This window comes from Neodiprion virginianus, chromosome 4 (assembly GCF_021901495.1).
Source record: "Neodiprion virginianus isolate iyNeoVirg1 chromosome 4, iyNeoVirg1.1, whole genome shotgun sequence".
In the NCBI taxonomy this organism is placed as follows: domain Eukaryota; kingdom Metazoa; phylum Arthropoda; class Insecta; order Hymenoptera; family Diprionidae; genus Neodiprion; species Neodiprion virginianus.
This window is the reverse complement of record NC_060880.1, coordinates 23,053,801-23,081,799: the sequence shown is the minus strand read 5'-3', so window position 1 is coordinate 23,081,799 and position 27,999 is coordinate 23,053,801. Positions and strand designations below refer to the sequence as shown.

The following is a 27,999-nucleotide window of genomic DNA, read 5'->3' as shown; positions in this document are numbered from 1 at the left end:
CATTCAATTTTTCTGTAGCAATATTTTGCTTCAATTATATTTGCATAAATTAAAACAATCATAAAATGATGCAAAAATACGATAAACCGTAATGGGGATATAAACTATTGTGTAATTTTTACTTATTTATGAGGATAAAACCAATAATGATAATAATAACAACAACGATAATAATAATAATAATAATAATAATAATAATAATAATGGCAGTGGGCTTGTATATGTATGATAATTACTAAGTGGGATCATTTTAACTTTTGATCACATATCTTGGATATGTTTGTATGTATATATAATACATATATGTGTATATATATATATATTTTTTTTAATTGAACTTTATAATATACTTTCGTGGTACTAGATAAAATTGTAATTACTTATGAATTATGCAGATTGTATTAGACCGTGATATATAATTTAGTATTGTTCTAGTAAGAAACTTTACTTACAATAAAACTGATAAAAATATCTATTATAATATATAAAAATTACAATCGTTTTAAAGATTCGTTTTAATAAGCTACAATTTTTTCAGCTAATAATCAAGGTATAAGCACTCCTACGAGTTCAAACATTTCTTTTTACAGCGCAGTTAGGCTTTGTAGGAAAGAAAATTGAATTCAAAACTCTTCAAGCCGCCAACTTTCAATTCTACATGAATAACTTTCAATCTGCTGTAATCAAAATTCATATGAAACTAATGAATGGAATAAATATTTTCTAATAATTATTTGTATGTCAGTACATATGATTATCTACTAATTGAATGGGAAGAAAATAATTCTTTCAGTGATTCAGAAGGCTATAATATTACTCGTTATTAATTTTAACACACAATTGTGTATTGAAATGTGAATACGCAAAGCTATATCAAAACCATGGGAATCACAGTTGATATCATCCGAAATATTCAACACAAGTAGTATTGAGACACAATAATCAGGCTAATAGACGAATACACTTAATAGGCTGTGATACATGTATATTAATGAATACAATAGACAGGGTGTCTACTGCAATCGAGAATTGAGATTTCAGGACTATTCCAGGAGTTTCCAGGATAACTTATAGAAAAATTCTAGGTCCTTAATTTCGTTTTCTTATGAATTTTTAAGAATAGGATGAGTTGGTTACGTGTTGAATAAAGTAATTCACATATCTGTAGGTATTAAGCATATGCTCTAGAGGCATGACGAATTAAACTTTACGTGAAAAGGCCGTGTGTCACTAATCAAATATTGCAGTTTTCAATAAAAACTGTATCACGTCAACTTTTTCAGGATAATACAAATGATTCCAGGATTTTTCGATAACTTGTGGAGCAATTTTTGTAATCCAGGATGACTTGAGGATTTTAGGATATATAAGAAGCAGTAGACACCCTGAACAAAGTACAAAATAAAAAAATTGTTTTGCACAGATATTACCAATAAGAAATTATTGCAGAATTATATCAGTCCGAAAATTATATGATTAAATTATTTCTGTACGGCTGTACTCGCGGGTTTGTATTCCACTCATAAATTCAAATAACTGTTCAGTCTTTATTCTCTAGATTTTTGATAGCCGTATTAATAAAATCATGTCTTTTTTTATAAAAATTTTTAAATTTCGTCTGAATTTATCATCTTGAAATAATGTCTTTATTAGTTAGTACACATGTACTAGAAATTTATGATATTCTATTACCATTCGGGATACATACTGCAAAATTTAATGTCATACTCTTTGTTGTACATAGTGTAAAGTTTTCCTACCACGACATTATGCAATATAGTTTAATTTGAAGAAAATGATGTCTTCTGCACGATTTTTGAGATGAAAAAATTTTTGGAGTTACCTTGCATTGTTATACTTATCAACGATTGTAACAACTCTTAAACGTAATGGCTTTAAATGGCATATAAGTCGGTGGTTCAAGGTACTTTAGTACTAAAGACCAGCATACAGGTGGTTGCTGAGCCATGGTGCATTATGGCATTACACATCAGATGACGTACCAGCTTATTAATTCAACATAAATAATCATGAACTTAATAAGAGCTATAAGAATTGCGCTGACATAATTATGTTTTTTCAATTTTGACAGTGAAATCTAATAATAATTTTCAAGAAGTTTTAGGAATGACTATGTCTTGCATTTTTAAAAATTCAACTAGAACTAGCAATGAAGGTTCTAATGAACAGCGGAGTTTCGTTTAAAATTACGGGATTGTGAATTAAGAATCAATTGATATTACAATTTAGCATACAAAGCAGAAAGTTTTAACCTCGACGTTGTTCGTGAATCTTACAAGATAATGCTTCATATAGATTAATTGGTTTCGTGGTGCTATATCAGCTAATGTATACTCAACGTATTAGGATCGATTTCCTGACTCCTATGTGTATAATTAAATGAAATTACATAGTTTATTACTTGCACAGACCTATACATTATCGGATTGTCATGCTACCACGCAATAACAATCTCTTATTAAATTGTACATTCAGGCTTACAAACAAAAGTAATGTTTTTTTTCATTGCTCTATAAAGAATCAAAAAGTATTTCTTCAGTAGGCAACGTAGGTATATTTAGAATATTGCCTCGACTATAATTGGTTGCGAGATTGAGTTAGAAAATAGAGATATGCTTTCACAAAATATTTCAAAGATATGTATACATATAAGACTACTACAAACTCTATACAAGCGGGTTTTACCGCGTAGAAAAGTGTGAAACATCTGTGCAGAGTGCAAACAATGTGCTTTTATTATTTTACTATTAGACAGTGTAGAAACTTACAAATCTACCAGATAGGCCACGTGATAAAAAAAGAATATATTTTGATCATACTGATTCCACCCTTAGTCGTTGTGCATCTTGAAATAGAGGACAATTTTTCAGAAAAAGCTACTTCAGTTATTGCTTTGTAATCGATTTTTCGTCCGTGTATATGTGTATCACGTATATTGGCAACAGCCGATTGAAATACTCTTATTTAATGTTTGCATTTGTATTACGTACACAGGTCACATATGAGACGGTGTTTAAATTTTAAACCCAAACACCATGTGGGTTTTTACTGGTAGGAACGGCAGTTTCAAGCTGTCTCGGGGATCCTATCATTTTCCGTGTACTTCCTGGTTTCAGTGCGCCTAGAACGAATAATATTTAGTGTGCATTACTTTCAATTTATGAAATGTTCCGCTACGAGTTACTGCTAATTATCAATGAACTGTTGAAACATTAAAATGTATGGCATGAATATTTCACCTTCAAGTAAATGTTTGATCTGATCATCCTGTGACGCAACGGCAAGACTCTGTAAGTTGGCTTCCTTCATATCAGCTACCAGGCGTTCGACCTGTACCTTTTTCTCAACAATAGTTGACTCTAAACTAGCCACTTCTAATTTCAGAGATTCAGCGCACTGTGTAACGAGTTCTGCCGATCGCTTTGCATGTTCAACTTCAGATTGCAAGTGTTCCACTTCTCCTATTATCTTTCGTTCCATTATTTTCCTTTCGTCTACTTCACGACTCATCGCATGTTGTTCCGATGCAAGCTCTTCTATCACCAGTCTGAATTTGAAAGAATTCATTTGGACTTAAGCGATACAAAAGCGAGAGACAAAAATAAACAATTGTGTGGATAGTGAATTGCAGAATTTTTCAAACGAGTTGTACCTATATAAATGTTAAATGACTTTTTTTTTTACAAAATATATTCATCAAATCGAGTGCAGGGAAATCTTCACATTGGTAACATCCTGCTTCTCTGTTTTCAAAGAAGAGAAGGTAAGTTGTCACAATCAGCCAAAAAATGAAAAGTTGAGTTTTCGCTAGATGTCCATGTTTTGAAATCAGAGAATCACCTCCAACCATTTTCAGGTGAATATTTGTGTGAGTGAGCGTGTGTAATTATGCCTGTAACCAATTTTTGTCCAACAATAACTCGAGAACGGATGAGCAGATTTTTTATTATTTGGACCACGCCATTCCTGAATTATTTGCATTAAGTAAGTTTTTTTTTTGCTCAGTTCTAGCACAGAAATGGGTGGACCAGTTCAATTGAAATCGGATTCTTAGGTTTGGCTTCATCGAAATAAAAAATGATTAGATATTACCCCTGAGTTATTCGCGAAAATCAAAATTTAGTGTCTAAGATTTTGATTTTTGTATAAAACGGGAATGACAGGAAGTTGGTTAGGCCAGACGATGTTTCTACTTGTTATCTATGCTTATATGATGAAATGTTTCGACAAATATTATTAATTTCAGAGGCATGATGGTACCTAATTTTATTTTTGCACTGCAACAGTTCTGTTTCACAATTTGCAAGCTTCGATCTTAGCAATGTTATTTCGGACTTTAAAGTTTTTTCTTGCTGCCGCACTATTTCACTTTCCTCTTCTACATGAGCTAGTTCTTTTAACTGAAACATACACGGTTAAAAATAGTATTATGAGTCGTCTATTAACGCTATGCATGAGACTAACTAAACTATAAAGAATAAAGTTTCGACTGAAGGTAAACTTTATAGTTTAGATTGCAATCTTGTGTTCGTACTTATGTGTGAAAATTTTCTTGTATCATTATATCTTGAGTTTCTAGTTTTATTATTCTGCTAGCTTATATCACGCAATTGAGAACGAAAATCGTACATGAACTTAGTGTCAAATGATATATTCGCAGTGTATTGTTATTTGTATAATATTACTATTAGAAAATAATAACTTGAGATGCCTACCTGTTCTTCGAGCATACGTCCCGTTGATTCAAATCGATTCACCTCGTGTGATATGTAATCCATTTGATGTACTTGTTCTTTATTTTTAGTTTCGAAATACAGTATTTCTGCATCATACTGAAAACAAATTAATTGTTATGACAAACTAGACAGAAAGAGTGGGGTCTTTTATTTTCAGAGCATAATTAGAGTTACTACCTTAGTTAAATCTGCTTGCTGGGCGTTAATGGTGTCACGCTGTCTGTTAACCAATCTTACCAGTTCAACATATCGTTGAGTATATGCAACAGTCATCATACTTTGTGGCTGACTTGGTACTGGATTACTCATTGGTGTTTGACTTTTCTGCTCGTGAAATTCCTAACGAAAAATAATAATAAATAGAGTTCATGTTGATGCATAATATAATTAAAAAATGATAGATAACTAAAATAAAGTCAAATGTGATAGTAAGTCAGATCTAACAGCAGTTTTGAACAAACGATTTGTGAACATTCAAGAATAAATTTGCACAATGTATACCTTGAACAGATTTCGCTTCAATTTTGTCGAGTTATTCGGAGAAGATTGACCATCTTTCTGAAGCTGTGGGCTCCCGCCACTGGATAATGGCGAAAATTGAGATCTACTAGGGCTGCTGAGGTTTGGCGGGGGTGGCTCTCTGTAAGGCGGAAGCGTCCTTGGTAAAGCTGAAACTAATCCAGGTGGATCCCTGTATGGAGGAACTTCTCGAACTTTCCTTTGTTGCATGTATGTTGCATTGTCTAAGAAAATAGGAAAGAAAATAAGTAAATGTCAGTGTTATTGAAATAATGTATTCAGTAAATTAGTAATGACTTTGAAGAATGTGACATGAATAACTTCATCCCAAAAGTCATAAGCAATTCTTTGGCGACAAACTTACATTCACTGCTACCTGCTCGGTTCGGGGACTGGCTTGGTTTGTGCTGAACTTTTTGTGCACTTGGTTCTTTTGATTTTAATTGCTGTGTAGGCTGAACTATGGCCACATTTTCCATTTGAACCTAATTCAAACACAAGTAAGAAACATAATTAAGTCGTATATTCGTAATTCAAATTACGAGTTGGGATGTTATAAACTGACATGTCACTTCTCCACTTTTTTGGACTGGTCAGGGGCGAGAGATATTATTATTCTCTCATTATTCTGTATAAGTATCATTTACAGAAAAATGTCTACAATCAGACCATAGTTGAGATGTAAGGAAATAACTAAACCTGATTTGTCCATGGAATAGACGCTTGTTAAATGACTATAGTGTTCCAGTCACAGAATGTTAAGAAAGTAAAGAAAGTTAATGATTAATACGCGAACTATTAGTAAGAACTTTGTGTGTTACATTTATGTTGTGAGTTCCATACAATAGCAACCAAATTTAAATTTCATTAAAGATGTTTTGGATAAATAAATATTGCGTGTATGAGTCACATCTGACTGCATATTTGTTTTGACTTTACCACGTCTGGTATACTATCACAACAGATTAATGAACTACTACGAAAGGTGAATAAATAAAGCTTGTCAGTAAGTGTATTCTACATGACCATTAGATGTAAAAAATTCAGACCAATAAAAAAAGCTACACAAAATAATAATGAAAAATGTAAATCAAAACGAAAAGTCTATTAGAATTAAAGATCTATTGTCCTAGAGAAAAGGTGGTCCTATATGCAATCCAAATATTCTACCTATTGTAGATAAAAAAAATTCAGACAAATGATTTTGGAGTTGGTAGAGTTTTTAGCAAAGAATCAAGTGATTAGGCATAGACTCAATACTTACCTCTGAAGTATTTTCTGGTACAGCACTGCAAAGTCCACCGAATGTGAGTGATGTTCTGATATCTCTGTTACGTTCCAATCCCTTAGGTTCATCAACTTCCGGAGAATTAGAGACTGTTGGATTTCGTGTAAAATCTTGCCACTCTTGGATTGCCGCTCCGCTAAGTTTTCCTTCTTTAAAATAAGTGCCTTCAGGGTGGCTACTAGGGAGTCCATTTAGATGAGATCTTTGGGTACAGCGAGCACCCAAAGTACCTTGCGGTTTGTTTCCATCCGAAGATCTTCTTAGTATTAACTGAACTTCCGATGAGTATTCTCCCCATTTCAGTAAAATCTGTCAGAAGCAACAAAGAGCAATATTTCAATGTAATACACTTATCGTATCAAGAACTTGGTGAAAGTTCGTAGGGTAGTCTGATATATGAAACAGTTTTTACTTATTAAGGAATTCCTTGGTGAAATGTTTTTCTGTAAAAATTTAGCAGTTAATTGTTCAGGGCTCTGCAGAGTTATTCAGATAATGTTTTGTTGTTTTTCCTACAAATTTCCGAGTAAAGTCTCTGCACTTTCATTACTTTTTATTCAATTTAATGTCAGTATTACGATTCGAATTGAAAACTACTTCATCTTTTCGAAAAGAGTTTTTGTGTACTGATCTGAAGCGATTATATTTCTGATCAGTATCTCCAATATTCTAAATGACTCACTTTCGAAATGTTGGATTATTTTGATTTCAATATTTGGTTCAATTTAAATTCTTCTTGAGCATCTCTGGATTATTTTTAGCATCATTCAGGAATTACTTTTGATTATCTAGTCAGATTCTGTAATAGGATCAATGAATTTGTTCACATCATGTCGGTACTGTACGAACAATTTTATTATTCATATGTACATTCAGAGAAGAACTCTTCATTTTTATTATTGAATTTACTCAAGTTACTGGTCAAAAACTGCTTGATTAGATACACATTTGCAGCAACAAGAAGAACCAGTAGAGGCTGACTGACATATTAACAAAAATTTCGACATAAAATAGTTGAGAAGTCCTGAACAGAAGCTTAGAATTGTGGACATTTTTTTTAGCGACGTTTGAAAGAAAAAAAGAATGTTTTTAAAAACTGCCATGTAATGACAACATTTCCAGTAAAGTGTGAAGTTAGTTATGGGAAGTCAAAAATTATCTGAAAATGCTCTGAATATTTCTACGATATTTTTTCTACAGGGGAAAAAAACTGGTAGGCAACAATTTAGCTATAATTTATTTACTAAAAGATAGAAAGAACTAAAGAAGCGTTAGGTTGTTCTTACCTTGAGTGGATTTTCATATGGGGCCAAGAGACGTTCGTTGTTTCGCCAACGCTCAACCAAGGTAAATCTGCCTGTCTGCCCTGTTGCATGAGCCAGTGCATATACAACATCCTTGAAGTAAAAAAGATGTATTGCAAGAAACTTGCCACATATATGAACACATGACAAACCCATGGCTGTGTAACAGCTAATTCTACAAACCTGACATGTCGTTGTTTCTGTAACCCCGCATACAATACGTTGAAAGCCCTCTACCCAGACTTTTAGTTCCATTGTGTCATCTAAACTTTTCGGTTCTCATGATCCCTTGCATTTTTTGTCTCAGATTCACTGTAAATATACATATATATGAATAAGTAAAACATTATTATGTGCAAAGCGACTGAAACTTAACAGTAGTAATTTCAAAATAAATAAGATATATTTTGTGGAAAAAATGGAATACAATAATGAATAAATGGAATAATGGGTAAGAAATTCATAGTAACACTAGACAATTAGAGCAAATTCACATGGTTTGATTCATTGAGAGAGCCACTATCTAAAGTGTGATGGTGAAACACTGCACCAAAGTGCCGGCAGTATGTTTAAAATTCCAAATCCAAAAATGGAATATACCAAAATATCAGGAAACGCTTGTGCAGTTGGTGCAAATAGGTGAATATTTCACGATATGAGTACACAACTCTGGATTCAAAACTGGTTTACGACTAAAAACTTTGAATCATTAAAATTTGTAACGTATAAACCAAATTTCTCACTAATTGTGATTAGATGCGCATCTTAGAAATAGTTATTTAATCTTAGTTCGATCAATTTCAATGCCTTTGTTTTCGAAAATTCTTTAACCATACCCCTATTCTCTGGTGGAAGGTTATTTCAATGTTTGAGGTAAAAAAATCAATCGACCAAGTTAAGGGGATTAATTTAGAATCTCAGGCGTCACAAGGAATAGCCTCTAACTGGTTTCTTGCTCCTGAATAGTGTTCGAGGTTAATTTCTTGTAAATCATACATAGTAGGTTCAAGTAAATACAATAGTACCATCGTTGTTCAGCTTGATCAATAATTTCTTTGTGTGGCAATAAAATATTAAATAGTAGAAAGCTATAAAATCTGATTGATCATTTATTCTGAATATACAAATTATAAGACTATGAAAGTAATTATACACACAAGGTAATTTTCCATCATCTCATTCTATAATTCTGATTATTGTGGTCTAATGCATAAATGGAAAGCTAAATGACCTGATTCAATAATCGTAAATCCGAATATTTACTAGAATTCAGTGCTTTAATGATTGTAAAGTAAATTTAAATGATCTGGTATACACTTTTTACATAATGTACCACATGTAACGTGTGATAGTCGTGAATAAAAAATTGTGCAAGATTAAAGAGTATTTAAATATCGCAAGCAGCAATGTGGAAAATTTGATAAAGGGGCGGTATTTGCAGCGATTGTCAAAGACTTTTGGTAGTAATTAGAATCAAGTTACAACAACGTAAATTAGATACATGATACATACATGATACGCATATACGTAGTTTAAAATGATTCGTACGATTCGTACCGTGGCATACCGTCTTTCCGGAACTCGTATAGCCCGATTTCTTTTCCAAGAATGAATAATAGTAAAGAGAAAACGTTGGGAAGAAATTGTCAGCTACTTAGGTAAAGTACACAAAGATCAAAACTATAGATAAGTACTGACGGTGACAGACAGGCTAACCACAAACCAGCAACTGTCAACTGTGGCTATCTATTTCGTATTTTGTCGTCTCAACAGAGAGAAAACCTGGCGAATAGATGGAAATTAACCGTTCTAGTTCTGTCGAAACACAAGATTGTTTGAAGAATCAAAATGCTAGATATTAATCGTTTCGTGACACAATTTTGTTTTACCTTTGTTCAATCGAATATGATGCAATGGGGAGAACGCGTTTAACGTAAACGTAACGTAGGTGTTCTCCGATTGACCCAATCGTGCCTCTCGAATCCACTCGTAACAAACTGTAACCAACTGACAACGATGACGGCTCTTCTCTATTAGCCGCAACGTCGATGACGCAGTCGTCGCCGTCACGTGGCCAAAGTGCCCGGTGCAACGAGTAAACTTGAAGCTAGAAGCAGCTAGAAGTAAGGCACGTTTTTTTCAAGAGGGCTTGAAATTAACATCTACAAAAAATGTCGATTTCCGCCAACAAGGAACGATTAATTTACGAATATTTATTGACTATTGGCTGTTGTGTCAGATGCTGTCTACGTTTGTCCGGCGTTCGGAGCCCCACGTTTTACGAAAATCCTGTTCAAAGCTCTGTCACGGTAACATGTAAAATCAAATTGAAAATACGACATAAGTGCGTGTCTGGTGACATTGTAAAATATCTTATTGCATTACGATTTTCAAAACCCAAATAGTATCCGGATCAATGCTAACTTCATCTTCTTAATTTCTTGCCCTTGGATAAAGTACGTGTATTTCGGAACTTTCAACTTTTACAGTTAACGAACGGTGAAATTATTTTTATGAGCAATGGTCATTTTTATTATCATTTTAATGGGTATTTTTATTGGCAAACAAATGCCAGTTGTTACAGTAATATTTGAAAACTTGTTAGACAAGTGTTAGGTTTTGTATACTTGAGTAGTTTTGCAATTACCTAATTTCTTCACTGAATATAAGAGAGTATCACTCTTTATTTTTACACTTGTGGCATAAAAGTGAATTACGAGTGATATAGCAAGAACGCACTGAATTCAAATCTGCTCCGCGATTGCCTATTTGTACTTGAATTTTGAATGCCTTAATAGTTGGTTGGATATTTTATGAAAGTATACTAAGCCACTTTGTCAAATGGGTTAATAAAAATGTTGGAATTTCAGCTTGGCTACAAGGATGACTTAGTTTCAGAGCATGTCACTGAAGTAAAAGCAAAAAATGGATGCACAGCTTGTCTGGGGATACTTAATGATGATGCGATTACAGCCGCTATAGAAAAGGTATAACAACTAACAGCTTTAGTGACTCCAAAATAATCTAGTTTATCTTGCGTGATCAATATCTAGTTATTGCGCAAATTGATCTCAGGGTATCAAACAATTCTGGTATACAGTTTCCCACTTTCAAGCAAGATCTAATAATTGTGGAAATGTCACAAGAAAATTTTAGTCGATACTGGGCAATGCTTTTTATAAGCGACGAGTGAAAAAAATCCTAACAATCCACATTGAAAACGCAATACATCTTGAAGTATCATTGAATTTTGAAAATGATTGAAATGAAGATCTCTAATATCCATGCTTTAAATTGCATTGTAATAATGCTAAACACAATTATAGGAACAAAGACTGACAGAGATGTATAACAATAATTGAAATGCAATGCCTTGATTTTAAAATCCTTTTTAGAGTTCAACTTTTATAGAAAAATTGAAATGTATACGAATGTTTCTTCTCATTGAAGCATTTTAGATCTTATATCACATATCAATCATGTCACATATTTGCGGATGATTACCAGAGAATTAAAATATGCATACTTTATTCATCTTTTTCTACAGCTTATTTTAATTTGACATATCTATATTTAGATCGCATCTGAAATCAATAAACAAGAATATGATTGCAACACCTTCACATGTGCCTTGACGATACCTATAGCTGTGCAACTCAGGGAGCGTTCATTACAGATAAATTTATCTCAAAAGTTTGAATTTCCTGATGAAGTTATTGCCAGTCTAAAAAGAACGGTACCCCCTATAAAAGAAGTTTGGAAATGGATAGCCTTTCCCAAAATTGAAAATCTTACTGCCAAAATGAGTCTCCCTATTTCGTCTACATGCCCTTTTGTCGTCGATGTATTTCTGGTGTATTCCCAAGATGAGGAGGAATGCAAGATCTTGTAAGTATGATAAATTTTCATGTTACGATACTTTCTCTTATAACTAGTACTTCAATTTCGATTTGATTCTCCCAGATTAACAATGTGCGGAGATACCTTCAAACAACGTTCCCAACAAAAAAGAAAATTCAGCAACGGTGTATTCAGCCGCAAAAGTGTTGAAACTGCAATGATTAGTACTACAGATGATCAGTTTGTCGAACACTATCCTTGTCCACCGACTTATCCTACATCAAAAGCTTCTATAGACTTAGTCACCTGTACACATGCAAGTTTTTTCATTGGAGGTACGCATCTTATAAAATGATAGGAATTCTGGGGTTTTAGATAATGAAAATGCCTTCAAATTTGAGGGTCATGGTACGATACCAATTAACTAATGCATGCGATATGTTATTTGTTAATACAGGAAGATATACCAAGTATTCAAGAGAATTGAGTCAAACGCCATGGTTTATTGGTGGCGAAAAAAAGATGGAAACTTCAGTTCAAGAACTGCTCTGTGATCAGATTCTCAAATTTGTAAAGGCTGACGGTGAGGAAATTTGTTGTTTCTAAAATTTTTGGGTGTAAAAGATATATCATCTTTATTGTAAATTTATTTTATTTGATTTATTAAAAATTTATAATAGGCACTATAATGTTTCAATTTACCAGCTATGAAGTTTTTATCTTCTGGAAGAGAAGATGTAGATGTACGAACACTACATTCAGGGAGGCCATTCGCCGTTGAACTACTTAACCCTAGAGTAACTAAGTTTACAGAAGCTCGTTTGAAGCAGCTAACGGAAGAAATAAATGGATCTACAAATTTGGTTCATATTGTTGATAATCTTCAAGTAATTTCAAAGTAAATAATTAATATTAATATATAATTTCAATGTAATCTCTTAAATTTTCATTCTGCATTTTTGTTTGAAAAATCATCGCACTCACTATTTACTTTGCCAAGTTTCGCCATTGTCATTACGCAAACTATTTGCTACATATTTCTGGATTTATCGCATATTGTGCTACAAAATTAATTACGCTTTGCAGAGACCAATTGAAGACACTTAAAGAAGGTGAAGACACAAAAACAAAAACATACAGAGCTCTTTGTTTATGTCGATCTCGACCACTGCCAAGTCTAGATCCTATAAATAATATAAACAATTTAGAAATCATTCAGAAAACTCCTGTCAGAGTTTTACATCGCCGACCGCTTGCAACTCGCCCACGGACAATTCATTCGTTAAAAGCTAGTTGGATTAGTTCTTACGAAATGGCAGTTCTCATGTGCGACACTCATGATTCAGAGATGGACAACCACCTTGCACTGGATCATAAATTGTTAAACCAAGTACCGGATTCTAAAATTGATCTGTTTATACTGGATCTGACTACGCAAGCTGGAACTTATGTAAAGGAATTTGTACATGGAGACTTTGGCAGAACAAAGCCAAGTGTTTGTGAAATACTGGAAAGTGAAGTTGATATTGTTGCTCTAGATGTGATGAGTGTAAACTTAAATTGGCCTTGAGAAATAAATTCACCTTTATTATGAAACACAGAGTTGTACTTTCAACAATTACTTAGTCACGTTTTTATTAAATTTTTGTGGTAAGTCACTTAAACTGGACTGGACTAACAAGTATGCAGTGACAGTTAGTACTCAAAATTTTATAAGGAACCAAAAGTAGTAAGTCAGCGAAAACCTTACAGTTCAGACATTTTAGTGCTAAACGAATTGCATGTATATAAAAATATCATAAGTATACCTTTCGTCCCAAGTTTGAATTATTTCATCATTTCGCAAATAACACTAATTCCTAACTGGATACTCTGCATGATGTTTATTCGTCAATTGCAATTTTTACCATATTTTACGGAAGTGAAGTATTCTTAATTGAAATGGTTTTCAAGTTACAGTGCTTATTATTACTAATTTTCATTAGATGGTGGATAAGTTATGTTTTAATACATTTTAGTATGGAAAAATGTAACTGACACAACCGATTATAATTCAAAGTTATAGACGCGTTATTTGTATATCTACTCACGTTAAGATAGGGTACTAATTTGGCAAAATACTGAAACACTATGAATGTTGAATGCAAGGTACATTTCCATTTTATAAATTCAATTATGATTTATCTTAATAACTAGTAAACTTTAAATGAAAATAATAATCTATAAAATCGAATTAAATTATAATTAAGATGATGTTATACCTATGCTAGGATTATGAAAAAATAAAATTTTGATACACGAAAGGTGGGAAAGAATGGAAAATCTATGGTTTACAACATTTAATGATAATGACAAAAAATGAAATTAAAATAATAGCCCAATCCTATTTCTAAATGTAGGGAAACAAATAGTTGACAAATTCGTTTCAGAAACAATTGAGCTACGCTCGTTGTCGAACTATAAGTAAATGAATTATTAATGAACTGTTCATTGTACGTATTTAGGTAGCGAGGAATGTTTGTTTTCTTTCACACCTTGAATGCGTGTATTAAAACAAGATTTAGTAATCTTACTTAGATTTCCATGATTATAAAGTTGAGCTAATTTTATCAGATTATCTATTATACCCAAGTAAGAACAAGGTATTTGTATTCAAGCGCTTGTAGTTTACGGTATACTGCTAGCAAGTTACTGTGGTTTTGAAACGCGTGAAATCGTCGTAATATAAATTGTAATGAAAAATTTATGAAAATAGATTCACTATACTTATCAAGTGCTAAATTTTACATTGTTTGAGTGATGAGAAATAAAGGAAAGGTATATATAAATTATCAGGCGAAACACAGAAAGAAAACGGGGTCATGAGGGAAAACAAAATTGGCTGAAAACATGAAACACAAGTAAGTTTTGGATCTTTCCAGAAAAAAACCGTTCTTACCCAAGTTTAAACCAGGAAATAGCTAATTTCATATCGATCTTAGATCATTATTTAAATACAACGGAACATTACCTTTAAACAGGTTTGGAAAGAAAATATACATACTATACCATACAAATCTAATTTTTATAACCTAACGGGCTCCTATCTCATTAACATACAAATTTACAATGTGACGTAGCTCTTGCTGAGCATAGTCTTCCGGTAGGGGTAACTGCGTAACCAAATGTGCAAGAATCCTGGAAGTTGAATTTTTCCCGTTTGATTGTAATAACACCAAGTTTCTGGCCAAATGTGCAGTTCTTTTCGCAATCTCTGCTTGGCACAACCTGGAATCAAAATACCATATTTTAATCATATTACGATCCTAGTTAAACTAACATCAATGTTACATATGATTACTGGTATTTTATTTCCTATTCTCATACATCGATTCGAAAGTTTTTAAGAAAGTTCAGTAGAAAGTATTACAATTTACGTGTTCTCTAATTCATCAACCAGATAGACAATGAGTTTATATAAAAAAGCGTTTTTTCAGAAATCAATCGTGGCAATGTATAAGATTAAGCTGAATTCGCCAGCAACAATGATAAAAGTGATTTTAATTCTGATTATACCTATGCTTGGCTGTTGGGCAAGGAAATTGATTTATTTTTGCACACAAAAGACTCAATTGTGGCTGTAATAATTCAAGTTTGTATCCAATGCTGGTACTGTCTGTGTTTCCAGCTAGCAATGCTTCAATTTCTTCATTGATTAACATATAATCCCAAAGTAGTTGACCACGGTGTGCCCATCCATTTATTGTACTGCTGCATTCAGTTGGTACTAACGGGCTTAACAACGAATTCAAATAATCCAGGTTTTCTGTAATATAATGGAGTTATTTCCATCAATAGACTCAAAAGTTGGAGGTATATTTGATCGAATACTGATATTAAAAATAACATATTAGTACCAAAAAAGAAACTGGATTATTCACGCTTCCAGTGGCATGATAATTTAGGCATGTATATTCCTTGAGGCTGATACTTTTTTGATAAAAAGTTGTCATGAATTGTTAGTATAGACACCTACCATTTATTATTGCATCAGCAGCTAGGTGTTCTATTATGAGTTCATGAGCAGCATTCCATTGTTCACCATGAATAAGATACCAAGCAGCTTCGCCATATCTGTAAAAAGGTTGAAATACTTACTTTGTCAGTCATGCAAACCCATTTGCTCTTTCAGGAGAACGTCGTTGTTCATTACCGTTTCATTGCCCCAGCTTTTATGGCTTTGGCTTTGTTAATCCACATTGAAGGTATGCCAAGCTCCTCTCTCAAGAATTCTTCTCGTTTCATGTAATCTGACCTCTCATCCAGTTCAACATGACGTGATAGAAGATCAACTACTGCTGATCGCCGTCTGCCCGTATCCTCCAGGTGTAGCACAACAAATATAGCCCAATGCCAAAGCCCATACGTTTCCAATTGGGCAGCAAAGTTCATGTGTGTTATTGCAGCAACGTGCGAAGATAAATGAGAATAACCAAGCGCGACAAGCACTTGTTGTATCAACCAGCTGAAATATACATTGATGAATTTGTAAATAGATATGATGAGCTAAGTCAGTTGTCACTTTTTGATTCGGAAAAAGTAAACCTAAGTTATTATTTTACAATGTTTTATACTGAATTTTGAACTCCTATTTGCTTTGTTATTCAGAATATATATATAATCTTAACAATATAATTACGTGAATAATACAGGTGTATGCGCATATATACGAGTAAAGCAGCACTGTTCAGTTGGATTAAATAGCTAAACAGTCGGAAATGCTATGAGTTATACAGCATAGACGATTTCTTCCTACACTTTCCAAACTCAAAGGGCTACTAAATTTCTTGTACTTATAATAAGCTCATTCAACGGGTAACAAATTACAAATATTTTTTCATATGAATGCTAGCGACATCCGTGATATGAGTAGTTATATTAGCTGTGAACAGAAATTTCTTCCATAATAGGTAATTGCAAATTTGCATTCATCAGTCAATATTCTTCCAAATACAATTCGGAAAATGAAATGCTCCAAGTGTTCGAGCTTACCTTAGTCTGTAATCTAATGGATCTGCCGTGTGAGTTAACGGATTCAGTAACTTTTCCAGCGGATGGTTACCGGAGCAGTACAATTTTAGTAAGTGGAAGCACAGGTCTCGCACTTTTTTTCCACTACTTATTTCCGCCTCATAATCCTCTTCTTGGTACTCTGGGCTTGGCGCCGAAGCATAAGACTCAGTTTCAGATGCATCAAAAGCAGATTCATAAAGACTCACTGCGTCGGTGACAGATGCGGTAGGAGGACAGACGTACCTAAGCACATGAAGTCATCATTCGACTATACTTGTGAATTTTATAATGCCAGTTACAATTCAATTAAATTTTTAAACAGTAGTGTTACACATCTGTTCGTTGAAAATAGAAAAGTCGAAGAGTGATTGCTGTAGATTATTACCACAAATGAAAACCTAATGCTTGCTTCCATTCTAGATCTTCACAAACATTGACACATCCATTTTTTATACAAATAAGAGGTTCTCCAGCTACAAGCATGAATAGCTTCAGTTTATCAGGTGAAAGCTCCGTATCGACTTCAGTGTGTTGCCACATAGCTAGTTGTTGCTTGATCAGTTCTCTTACACTCGGTGGCCCTCCAAGTTGGGCCATAAGAAGTGCCGAACAATGATCACCCGCTTCTCGTGCAATTTTACAAGCGTCCTCCAGTTTGTGTGCTATTGCAAAGTGATATCAATCGTTCGTTATAATTTCACACAAAAATTCGTAACGTGGAAGAATATGAAAATACATAATAACTAGTATTGTAAATTTAGTTTGCACTTAGTAAAAATGACATATCTTGACTAGTAGCAATGAAATTTACCTGAAAGCAATGACAGGATTGTTTTATCAGATGGATCGTCTTCTGGTGTTTCTTTTAGTACTGTTTCCATTATCACATTCTCCAGCCATTCACTGAGTGCTTCTCGCCTCACCATCACATTCTGGTGTTTCATTTCATCTGTGTATAAATATGTATAAATGTGCTTCTTAAATGAAGATGTTCAAAATGGTGTAAGAAAAGCCTGAATATTGACACGTGAGAAAGGTAAGTGTCGAACATTGGAAGCTCTTAAAATATGTCAGAAACTGTATCAACACTATTAGGACTTACCACTTTCTGATTGTATATCTGGCAAATTTCCCCAAAGAGCCACACTCAGGTTCCACACATGACTTGTGTAAGACGCCAGAGGATCTGAATTTGACGAATCCGCCAATTCTTGAGCAAGATTGCAATGAGCATGTAACGTTGCTGGTCCTGCACCAGCACCTACTACTGGGCAATCTCCCTCATGACCAAGAATACAATGGTTCAGTTGTATACGAAGATGTCCAACTATACTTTCCTGATTCGAAATTATACATTACCGATGAAACACGTGTACATTAGCATAGGTGTAATCTACTGTTCAAATTTTTCTGATACAAACTATTCGTTTTCTTGTATCACACAGTTCGTAATTTGTCTAATTGTTGATTAACAGATTTATAGATTACCTTGAATGTTTCAATGTGCTCCACATCATCGCCGCCACCTCCTACAATCTGCAATCTTTGTACAATGCTTGACGTTGTATCATTGGATAAACGACCTGACATGTAGGATCCGAGATCACTAAATTTACCATGTAGTGGAACTATTGCAGCCTGTTTTTGTGTACTTAGAGAGACCAGTGTCAAATCGGGTCCCCAGCCTACCCGAAAAGAACGTCCCATTTGGATACCTACCACAAAGAATGACAAATAATTTTCAGAACAAACGACACCAATAATTAAAGAGCAACAAATAATTTCGGAAAATATCGTAGTTTTTGGATGGATTAACTCCAGCGAATATAATTATTACACACAATTACACGTGAAAGAGTACATTCGATTACGACTGTATTGAAAATTAATAACTTCATCATTACTAACCAATATCAGCTACACAACGAGCATTTAATTTTCCAACAATAGATTCTTTGAGAGGTAAAACTTCTGAAGAGAATTGAAGGACAACTGTGGCAGGCTTCACAATGGGAGGAGGAAAAGCTTGGATCAGTCTTGAAGTTTTCGCATGTGAAATGTCAGTCACCTCTGCAAGTTTTTTGTCTGTTGAAATCAATTGCGCATTAGCATTGGCCAAACAGTGAAAATATGTTGTGAACATTGAAGGAAAATCGATTTACTATTCTAATGACTTACTGCACATGGTTTAATTCAATACGGACCTTTCATAATTCTAGACTCTTTAGCCAGAAATGAATTGTCTTGCTGCATACTTAAATTAGATCTTAATGTAGGTACGTGGCTGGAAGGAACCATTTGGTCATCTTCCATCGCCTCCATGGTTTCTGTGGTTGAAATTATTTTTGTTGAACTTTTTGGAAGGAAGTTTAATTGAGTCTTATAGGTGCCTAAAAAACGAATAGGTAATAAATCGATTGGGCCGTATTTCATTTCATGAAAAAAATATTAAATGCCACTGTATAAAATTTGAAGTATTTTATGGTTTATACTTGAAAGGACTGGATCTTTGGCATTATTTCATGATTTATTTCTATTTATTTCTATTCCATACACAAAATTAGTATTATCAACGTTTAGATGATTTAATTAAGATTTACAAAATGCAGTTTATTCTTGTAATTCAGAATTAAAAAGGAATATCAATCATCGCTAGCATGCATACCATCATCAATATCTTCGTCATCTGTATCAAAAAAACTGGCCTTCATCAATTGAAGTTTGTGGCTATCCGTTCCTCTGACGCGTGCAAAAATGGCAGATGGACTGAGTGCTAATGATCGATCGTTCTCTTGATCATCTGTAGACAAACCCCAAACGATCATATTTTTGAAATATTTCCTTATTAGTCAATAACGAATAACGATCTCATTAACTCACTTGTATAAAATTCATTCAGTGCCATATCAGTCTCATTTAGAGTATCTGATTGAAAACTTAGGGTCGAATCTTGAACCTCCTGACTCGTGCGTTTAAGGAAGCTGTGCTGTAAAATAAATTTTGATTAGATTCAATTCAAGGTTCAATAATTCATTAACGAACCTTTTTTTGTAGTTTGGCATCAGTTACTGGAGGAACTAGTTGCTTATTGACCGGTCCTGCTGCATTTACTCTTGGTTTCATGATAGCTTTGAGCTTCTTAAGATCAGCATTTGCGGGAATATCTTCATCTTCTTCATCGGAATCACTGAGTCCATATTTCGAGAAGTGGTCGACCTAAAGCAATGAAGTAACATTGTGTTGAAACGCAATAAATTATTTTTGCTATCTACATGTGACTCAATTCTCATACCTTATGCCACGATCCAGAAATATTTTATTATGCGAAGAATGATATTTTTAGTTATCATGACATTTTTGAATGTAAACTTTCTAATTTGTGCTATACCTTAAAAACCCAAGATCCGGTTTCTGGACGATATTCTAGAAACCTGGTATCGTGTTTTGCCGAAACTCTGCGAAGCTTTCCCTCATAATTCATAGCCGATAAACGTTCAGGGTCAGTTATAGGTTCGTGAAGAGTCTTATCATGTGGCCAGACGCGATCGAGAGTTACTTGCGCTCTACGATTCAACCCTTGGCCCATGGGTGGCTTTTGATCATCATCCGGGTAAATAATAACCTCCTTGTTCCGAAAGTGAACTTTAACGTGTAAAAACCCTGTTATTATTACTGCATAGGCCAGAATAAAACAAATGAAGTTAGTAAGAATCTGTCTAAACTCACCAATTTCATCCAGATTTAAACCATAAATGTCAATCAGGTCTGGGAAATACACATTGCCGTATCCTTTACGACCCACTGTAAAATTGGGCACGACACAAGTATCTCCGCAAACATATTCTTCAAGCTTGTCAAGTGGTGGGATTGTGTAATAACCAGCACGTCGCAGCGTAATGCAAGCTGCATTTGGTTCCTGCTCTGTTTGGGAAATGGCCGCAGTTTCATCTTGTTCATCACTAGTGTCTGCAGCAATATAGAAAAACGAAGTAAACTTACACAAGCTCGAAAAGGGCGTTTACCTGAATGTATCAAGTTATGAAATGATCTAGTGCATACCAGAGCTGTTCGAAGAGTTCAATGTGCTCCTGTCAATGTTTGATGGAGAGTTCACGGCTGAGTCACCAGCTGCAAGCAGCTTTGGTGATTGAGGTAAGCTTTGAGGTTTGTTTTGAGGCCTCAACTCTGCAACGGTGTTGTCAAGACCTTCTTCTAGGTTATCTGATCCTCGGAATAGCGTTGGTTGTCCTTCAAATTCATCTTCTGGTAATTTTGCCGGCCTTTGTAAACTTGATTTCAACCTACAGGGATATAATGTAATGTAGGTTATTTGGAATCCTAATAGAAACCGTCCATAGACATAGTTGTTTCCTCTGGTGATGTATTTTACCGACTTTAAGGCGAAGAAAATATTGGATAATGAAGGGCATTTAAATGGAGTAGAAAGCAACATAAGAGTCATACAAAACTATTGGAAACATTCCAAACTTTCTTTGCATTTGGCTCATTATATTTAAAAATTTTAGAGCAATCTTTACGAGACGTAGGAGACCAAAGATATCTATTTTGATTTTTTACTCTCAAATTATAATACGAATATTACACAATTTATTATCAGGTTTCTACCCACCATGATGTAGAGGATCTTCTGTCATCAGCAGGACGCCGAATATCATCTTGCTGATGATTTTCTTTATTCGCATTTTCTAACACATCTCTTTTAACCCTTACTGATTCTGTAACGGTAGGCGAAGTTGCAACTCGATCTAGCGACTGTGCATCTCCGGTACTTAGTGGTTTTGGACGCAAAACGAGCCGTTTTGCATTAGCTCGTGGTTGAAAAGCTTCTTGTAATGCTGGATCTTCTTCTTCTAAGCCTTCGAATAGTGATTTCTAATGACAAGGTAATACAAAGAATAATAAATTTTATAGTAAATTACCAAGTTTCAAAGATATTCATAAGATCAGTAACAAGTTTGGTGATATATTATGTCAAATTATCTAAAAGAAAATCATGTTCTCACCTTAGAGAGTTGAGCGTTCGTCACGGCTCTAGCTTTTATTTTAGGGGAACTATTGTTAGTAGTTATCTTATACTGTGGACTGTTCAAAGCTCGAGTGGTTGCATTTGTCGGTTTCAAAAGGTCCTCCGTTTTACCCGAGGCCTGGAAAATGACGATATGAAGGATTTATTTTCAACACAGAATTTGAAATAGTTTATTTACACTGGAGCAAAAAAGACTGTATGTCATACCGGTAGTAAGTTTTTAAGTAACGGTGAATCGCCAAATGGTGCTGAGACTAATGCTAAAATTTGCTGATGGACTTGATTCGCTCCAGAATTTTGTTGTGCCGGATTGGTGCCCATTCTGGAAAAGAAAGTTAAGCTTTTCTTCTTAGTCTTCATGCCAATCAAAAGTATCAAATAAAGGCAGTAACTCGTACAGATGCAATATCATAATTACCTACTTTATTCTGTCATCAAAATTGTCATTGCGAATGGATTCAAGTTATGAAAGAAAATAGGCGGTGAATTAGGCAAAAATTGTACAAACCCTCCCCCCATCGTTCCCAATCCAGACCCCATAGTGTTGTTGTTCGCTCCAAAATTACTCCCTAGTCCAAAGTTGCCAGTAGTATTGAAGTTTGTATTGGTACCCGGAGTACTAAAGAGACCGCCAGGTTTTGGTTGTCCAAACAGTAAAGACCCAGTACCAAGATTCAGACCAGAACTTACTCCTAAGCAACATTATCATAAATTGAATTAAATGCTAGATATATTTTTTAGAATGCCAGTGAGTAAATCAGTCTACTAGCAATCTTTTTTTGCTTGTTTTTTTACTTGAATATAAACTTTAGTTTAAACTCGCTTACCAAGTCCAGTAGATGTCGAAGGTGTAGCACCAAATGAGAATCCAGGTTGTCCTGCGGGTTTGAAGGATGAGTTAAATAATGATGTTCCCGTATTTTGTGTTGAACCAAAACCTGTACCAGTTCCGAAAGCTGGAGCAGGCGTAGCACCAAATGAAGGTGCAGTGCCAAAGCCTGTTGTACCAGATGGTTTCACACCAAATAAACCCCCACTAGTATTTGTTGCAGTATTTTGTCCAAATCCTCCAAACCCAGTACTAGCTGTGGATGCAGGCATATTGAAGGCAGGCTTGTTTTGATTGAAGAGTCCAATACTCTAAAAATTGGAAAGATTTAAAATGGTCAATTACAGAAACTTTGAATATTTAGTTTTTTGTAGCTACATACTCTGATTAGACCAATTCTACATGGCCAAACTTGCGTATGTGCAAAAATTCTGAGCCTAAGTGTGCACCCGAATAATGTCTTTTTTATTACTCGAATTACAAAACTACTTGGAATGGGAAAATAGGCAACAATCATTATTATAAGAAGATTCAAGTCTTTCTCGAGAGAATTTAAGGATATTCCGTAGGAAATTTTCAGGGTAAAACTTGAATCTAATGAATTCATCTACAAAACCAGGTGGGTGTGGTCATAATGAGCAAAAATTAAGTTTTCATCTAACTATGGTTATTCTTTGCTTGGATTCCATGGTCTTTAATATTTCTTACAACTTGAAAAATAAATAGTATCAAAAAGTGTGCGAATATCATTGCTGTGTCTCATTGAGGTATTGATAATCCACGTAATTACAATACAAAGGTTACCACTTTATACCTGATTAGGTTGTACAGCGCCGAAAGAACCGAATGCAGATGTATTGTTAGTACCAAATCCAGTAGCAGCTGTCTGACTTGTGTTGGCATTGCCAAAAAGTGGTGTAGGAGCTGCAGCTGAAAGTATTTAGAAATTAATATATAGAATCTTAACGCTGCACTACTTCTACAGAATGCACTACTGTTATACGTGATCTGCAACTGTGGAAATGCAGTTCTGTTTTTCAATCCAAGTCAACTTTAGATTCGGTGTATAATTTGGATTAACATACCCCCAAAGGGTTTAGCTTGCGCATTTGCACCAAATGGATTAGATGTTGTTGTCGTCGAGTTGAAAGGAAAAGCACTACTTGTGGTGGCTGCAGCTCCAAAACCGGCTATTGGTTTTCCAAATAAACCAGTGTTTGCTGTGGGCTGACTTGTTCCTCCAAAACCAGTTGTAGTTGCCCCAAAACCTAGAAAATTTTTATTGTAAGTTGGAATCGAAGTTATAATTAATCAGATAATTTCTAAATTTCAACAAATCAACTTTCAAATCCTTTAATCCGCATTATTGTTAGCTTAGGGCACGACTCACTTATCTGTTTCAAACTATAAATTACATCGATCAATTTGAAGTATTTGAATATTTGGTATCAAAAACTTTAAACCTTGACTATCATGCAAGCCTAAGTTTAAAAAAAACCCAATCAGTGGTCTTACCTGTATTTGCTGTGCTTGTGTTAACGCCTGTGTTAGAAAATAGTGAAGGTTGGGCTGCTGACCCAAACAGTCCAGTGGTTTGTGTTCCTAAATAAAGAACAGTATTATTAATGCACAAAATCGAAGCACTTCTTCAATCGAAATTGAAAAATTGCGATAGAATTGGCATAATTGCCGGAAAATTTTAATGCAGATGCATTATTAGATGGCTGCAAAGGAGTTACGTTCCTAGACTTTTCTGGGTTGTCTACTAAAATTTCCCTTCTTTGCCAAAATATTTTATATGGTGATTGGAATAAATGACGTGCAAACGAGACTTTTTTACAAGATTTGTATGAGCATAAACTACCAGGACTAAGGTGATTAAATATACTAATGAGAAAAATGTATAAGTGAGTCATGCATAAACCAGGCTTCACTGTAATCAAACTCCTAGATAAATCGTGAAATGTATTGAAAGATGTCAATATTCTAGTTTCCGAAAATCTTAGTATTATTACTATTTACTATTTTCTTTTGGGATTTATATTTCTCAAAGAGGAATGTTCATCTTTTCTTCAACTCCAATTTTGATGGGAAGTACGAAGCCTGTGTAGCTAATCTTTTACAGAATCTTCAGTATTTTTTCTCAGTATATGCTCAGATACAGCTGGATTCTGTTGCTCAATCTCATATATGTGCGTGTGAAATTTGTTTTTTGGCTGTCTGGCCACAGAAGAATTGAAAAATAAAGTACAAGTCCACATTTCAAAAAATTTTCGGTCATATATCACCTAAAGTTACTGAAGAGTTGCTGAAAAGTTGTTGTCAACATTGCCGTTTGCCAAAGTTTATACGAGGATGAAAAGCTTACCTTGAACTTGTCCCTTACGACCTGCTGTGTAGTCTTCTAAACGCAATTCCTCCAGAGATTTTCCTTCGTATTCCTTCATGCAAGTAATGCAATAGTGTCGAGTTGATATGGTTTGGGTAACGCCATTTTTTATCATTGTATCAGTACCAGTAAGAGGGTTAAATTTCACCACTGTACCACTCATCCCACCTGCAGTATTATTTCCAGCAAATCCTGTACAATGAAATATGATTGACAAGATTTGATAAATACCTAAATGAAATACTTTCATCAGCATTTACCAGTTGTAGCTCCAAATAAGCTGGTATTTGCAGCTGTATTGGATGGTGCAAAAAGGGACGGTGCAGTTTGTTGAGTAGGTTGCTGTGTTTGTCCAAATAATCCTGTTCCAGCTGAACTCCCAAAGCCAAACCCTGCTGGTTTAGTTCCTTGGCCAAAAGCAGGTGTAGGATTGCTTGTTCCAAATAGACTGGTGTTTGCATTTTGCTGATTACCAAAGAGACCAGTGTTCGTATTTGGGTTACTGAATCCTGAAATTATGCACGATTGGATAATTTTCATTTATAATACGTAATCATATAATATTAAGTAAATTTGAAACTTCTTATCTATTTGTTTTATCATAGCAGAAATATATGACAGATATCATATCGTAAACAGTTTTGCTAGAACTACGTTTATAACAATACAGAGTTCTTGATCATATAAAGTAAACAGAATTGATAATAGACGATTCATTTTCAGAAATTACCTCCAAATGATGACTGACTGGTGGCTGGTTGTCCAAAAGCAGGTGTTGCTGCCGTATTGCCAAATAGTCCGCCTGTCGTCGCTCCCGCAGGCTTTGCGCCGAACAGAGAATTGTTGGTACTGCCGAACACTGGTGCTGCTGTACCACCAAAACTCGTTGTTGTGATGGGTTTTCCAAATGGAGATTGACTAAATGGGCTACTCTGGGTCCCTGCACCAAACCCTCCTATATTTATTAATTTTTAAGTACAAAGGTACCAGCTCACCATTAACAGACATCAAATTATAGCATAACGTTTTATGCAGGCATCAATGAACAGAATACCAGGTTTAGAATAAAATTGAAGCATGAAATTTCGATTGTTAAAATAACTATTTCTTATCAATAAGTGACAATTAATACAGCACAGACGTTCTTTATGTTGGGACGTGCAGGGCTGGTAGTTGGCCACTACTTTCACAGACTGACTCTGGCGACAAGGGATTCAGTGTAAGTTTGCTCTAATGAAAAAATGGTTACTACGGCTTTCGTGTGGTAATTATTTGAAAAAATTGAAATTTTATTTTTATTATCACCTAACTCAACTGTTCAGGTATAATTAAGTGATAGATATATTGTCCGAGCATTGGATCAAGTATGACATGAGTTCTTACATTGTGGTAAAGAAAATATGATTGTGTTGTTTGACTGCGGTTTCATTAGGACAATTTTCATGTAATAACGTTTCAAAGAACGTTTTGCTTTGAAATTACTAACGTAAATTAAACTCATGCAAATTACATTATTGTAGTTCCAGAGCGTATCACATAATTTCAACTAAATAAAGGGAGTTATTCAAGTAACCACTTTATATTTAAGGAGAGTAACAACAACTGATTAGATCAGACTCAGTTTAAGCGAGAACAGGATAATGGATGGGTTTAAAATAATATTAATTTAGTATTTCGTTAAAGGCACCCAATGCATTAATAAGCAGATAAGGAACAAAAAATTTATTGGTACTTACCAAATGAAGTATTAGCAGATTGTCCAAACATTTTTAATGACTGTATTTAGCACAAGGACTATCCGCAGCTTTCTAAAATGTTCAAAATTATGGCATCAATCATCAAATAAAGAAATGTATAAGTGTAAAAGGTAAATATAATTCCGAATACTTGCAACTAATATAAATGACCGTGATCATCTGATTGTTACCGCAGTAGTGACACTCATTGATATTTGTGATAAATAAAGATGCCTGGTAATTCTTCAAAATACTTGTGAGCGAAGAGATTATTTATTTCTTGATCTATTAATTCATTACGATACATACGTATTAGAAATGTTGATAAAATATGATGGTTATAAATTATTGCCAAACACGTGAAATATCATCAATCAGCACTCGTGAGCCAACGATATATATACCTATATATGTATATAGAGAAAAACTATCAACGAAAAAGAATTTTGCAGTGATTGTATGCCTGTGAGTGATTCGCAAGTAGATAGCTGCATCACAATTATTACATACCTCCGACCCCGCCAACATTTACGAACAATCCTTGTTTACAAAACACATGGAAGCCGTAGGTGTTCGTCATTTAATGGAAAAGACGGATAACATATTGAAAATGATGAATCTTATTCAATAGCATACAAACAATTCAGGTTATGTTAGATGCAGAAATGGCGCAATTAGAGATGTGACGAATATTTTCATTTACTTACTGCTCTGACGTATCGCACCTTGCTAATTACTCGCAATAATTACCAAAACTTAACTACTCACTAATAGAACACGGTTTGCAATAAGCACACCGCCACAATACAGAAAATCACATTAATCACCGATTTTCCAATACTGCAGGCATGTGTTGTTACGGGGTCTGCGGTGGCCTGCGTTGCGGGTGTCTGTCTATTAAGGCGGAGTCTCATTGTAACGATATGTTTACGAGACGGCGATACGGAGCCCTATCATTGGCTCCATGCGACGTCATTTTGTGAGTTATATTTATAATTTCCCCACTTCATTACGTGAGACATCGGCAGAGGTATAAGCAACAGTGCAGTTTCTTTATCTCTCAATTGGCGAAGTAGACAATTTGCAATCGTTCCCCAGCAAGGGCTAAATTGCTCTCGCTTGCTCTAGAGTGGTAGGCTCTTCAGGGTAGAGTTAAAAGGCATTCCCGCTCTATATTTGTCATTCATGTAGGTTGGGGCAGAGGGGTTGTTTACGTTCCAAAAGCATTGTTCTTATGA

General features: G+C 34.6%; 3 protein-coding genes across 13 annotated transcripts; 1 reads left to right on the top strand and 2 right to left on the bottom strand.

Moving 5' to 3' along the window:
- Positions 1–37: 37 nt before the first annotated feature.
- On the bottom strand, positions 38–9,902 carry LOC124303400 (ras association domain-containing protein 8). Of its 3 annotated transcripts, none has more exons than XM_046760552.1 (11): positions 9,758–9,902; positions 8,052–8,180; positions 7,851–7,961; positions 6,541–6,873; positions 5,641–5,761; positions 5,259–5,500; positions 4,935–5,096; positions 4,737–4,853; positions 4,282–4,421; positions 3,261–3,568; positions 38–3,142 (listed from the first exon to the last, which is right to left on the bottom strand). In XM_046760552.1, exons 2-11 carry the CDS (start codon positions 8,121–8,123, stop codon positions 3,042–3,044), a joined length of 1,707 nt encoding a protein of 568 aa, XP_046616508.1. In that variant the 5' UTR covers positions 8,124–8,180; positions 9,758–9,902; the 3' UTR covers positions 38–3,041. The 3 variants fall into 3 exon arrangements, with proteins under 3 accessions (XP_046616508.1, XP_046616509.1, XP_046616510.1); XM_046760553.1 differs by lacking the exon at positions 9,758–9,902 and adding an exon at positions 9,426–9,564; XM_046760554.1 differs by lacking the exon at positions 9,758–9,902 and adding an exon at positions 9,381–9,510.
- LOC124303398 (tRNA pseudouridine synthase Pus10) lies at positions 9,477–14,549 on the top strand. The gene is made up of 8 exons (XM_046760550.1): positions 9,477–9,526; positions 9,906–10,177; positions 10,761–10,855; positions 11,446–11,756; positions 11,832–12,043; positions 12,166–12,291; positions 12,414–12,606; positions 12,795–14,549. Exons 1-8 carry the CDS (start codon positions 9,477–9,479, stop codon positions 13,276–13,278), a joined length of 1,743 nt encoding a protein of 580 aa, XP_046616506.1. The 3' UTR covers positions 13,279–14,549.
- Positions 13,275–27,663, bottom strand: LOC124303394 (nuclear pore complex protein Nup98-Nup96). 9 transcript variants are annotated; one of them, XM_046760539.1, is made up of 31 exons: positions 27,469–27,659; positions 26,917–27,014; positions 26,762–26,833; positions 25,756–25,980; positions 25,286–25,534; positions 25,005–25,217; positions 24,152–24,238; positions 23,722–23,904; positions 23,451–23,566; positions 22,635–22,947; positions 22,316–22,499; positions 22,015–22,129; positions 21,785–21,925; positions 21,391–21,653; positions 20,820–21,061; positions 20,487–20,726; positions 20,149–20,402; positions 19,803–19,976; positions 19,641–19,746; positions 19,426–19,560; positions 18,965–19,150; positions 18,669–18,845; positions 18,249–18,475; positions 17,863–18,097; positions 17,572–17,709; positions 17,146–17,422; positions 16,740–17,003; positions 15,901–16,212; positions 15,724–15,821; positions 15,264–15,513; positions 13,275–14,975 (listed from the first exon to the last, which is right to left on the bottom strand). In XM_046760539.1, exons 3-31 carry the CDS (start codon positions 26,790–26,792, stop codon positions 14,780–14,782), a joined length of 5,631 nt encoding a protein of 1,876 aa, XP_046616495.1. In that variant the 5' UTR covers positions 26,793–26,833; positions 26,917–27,014; positions 27,469–27,659; the 3' UTR covers positions 13,275–14,779. The 9 variants fall into 9 exon arrangements, with proteins under 9 accessions (XP_046616495.1, XP_046616498.1, XP_046616501.1 ...); XM_046760542.1 differs by having other exon boundaries at positions 25,756–25,965; XM_046760545.1 differs by lacking the exon at positions 26,917–27,014 and having other exon boundaries at positions 22,635–22,685; positions 22,752–22,947.
- Positions 27,664–27,999: the final 336 nt, after the last annotated feature.

Excerpts from the sequence above, each read along its gene's own strand:
- LOC124303398 (XM_046760550.1), top strand. The coding sequence starts at position 9,477 with ATGAATAATAGTAAAGAGAAAACGTTGGGAAGAAATTGTCAGCTACTT. Across the intron at positions 12,044-12,165 it reads TGCAAGTTTTTTCATTGGAG|GAAGATATACCAAGTATTCA; the intron begins GTACGCATCTTA and ends TTGTTAATACAG. Across the intron at positions 12,292-12,413 it reads CAAATTTGTAAAGGCTGACG|CTATGAAGTTTTTATCTTCT; the intron begins GTGAGGAAATTT and ends TCAATTTACCAG.
- LOC124303400 (XM_046760552.1), bottom strand. The coding sequence starts at position 8,123 with ATGGAACTAAAAGTCTGGGTAGAGGGCTTTCAACGTATTGTATGCGGG. Across the intron at positions 5,762-6,540 it reads TACCAGAAAATACTTCAGAG|GTTCAAATGGAAAATGTGGC; the intron begins GTAAGTATTGAG and ends TGTTTGAATTAG. Across the intron at positions 4,854-4,934 it reads AGCAAGCAGATTTAACTAAG|TATGATGCAGAAATACTGTA; the intron begins GTAGTAACTCTA and ends ATTTGTTTTCAG.
- LOC124303394 (XM_046760538.1), bottom strand. The coding sequence starts at position 26,792 with ATGTTTGGACAATCTGCTAATACTTCATTTG. Across the intron at positions 24,239-25,004 it reads TCGTAAGGGACAAGTTCAAG|GAACACAAACCACTGGACTG; the intron begins GTAAGCTTTTCA and ends TTCTTTATTTAG. Across the intron at positions 21,654-21,784 it reads CGAACGCTCAACTCTCTAAG|AAATCACTATTCGAAGGCTT; the intron begins GTGAGAACATGA and ends CCTTGTCATTAG.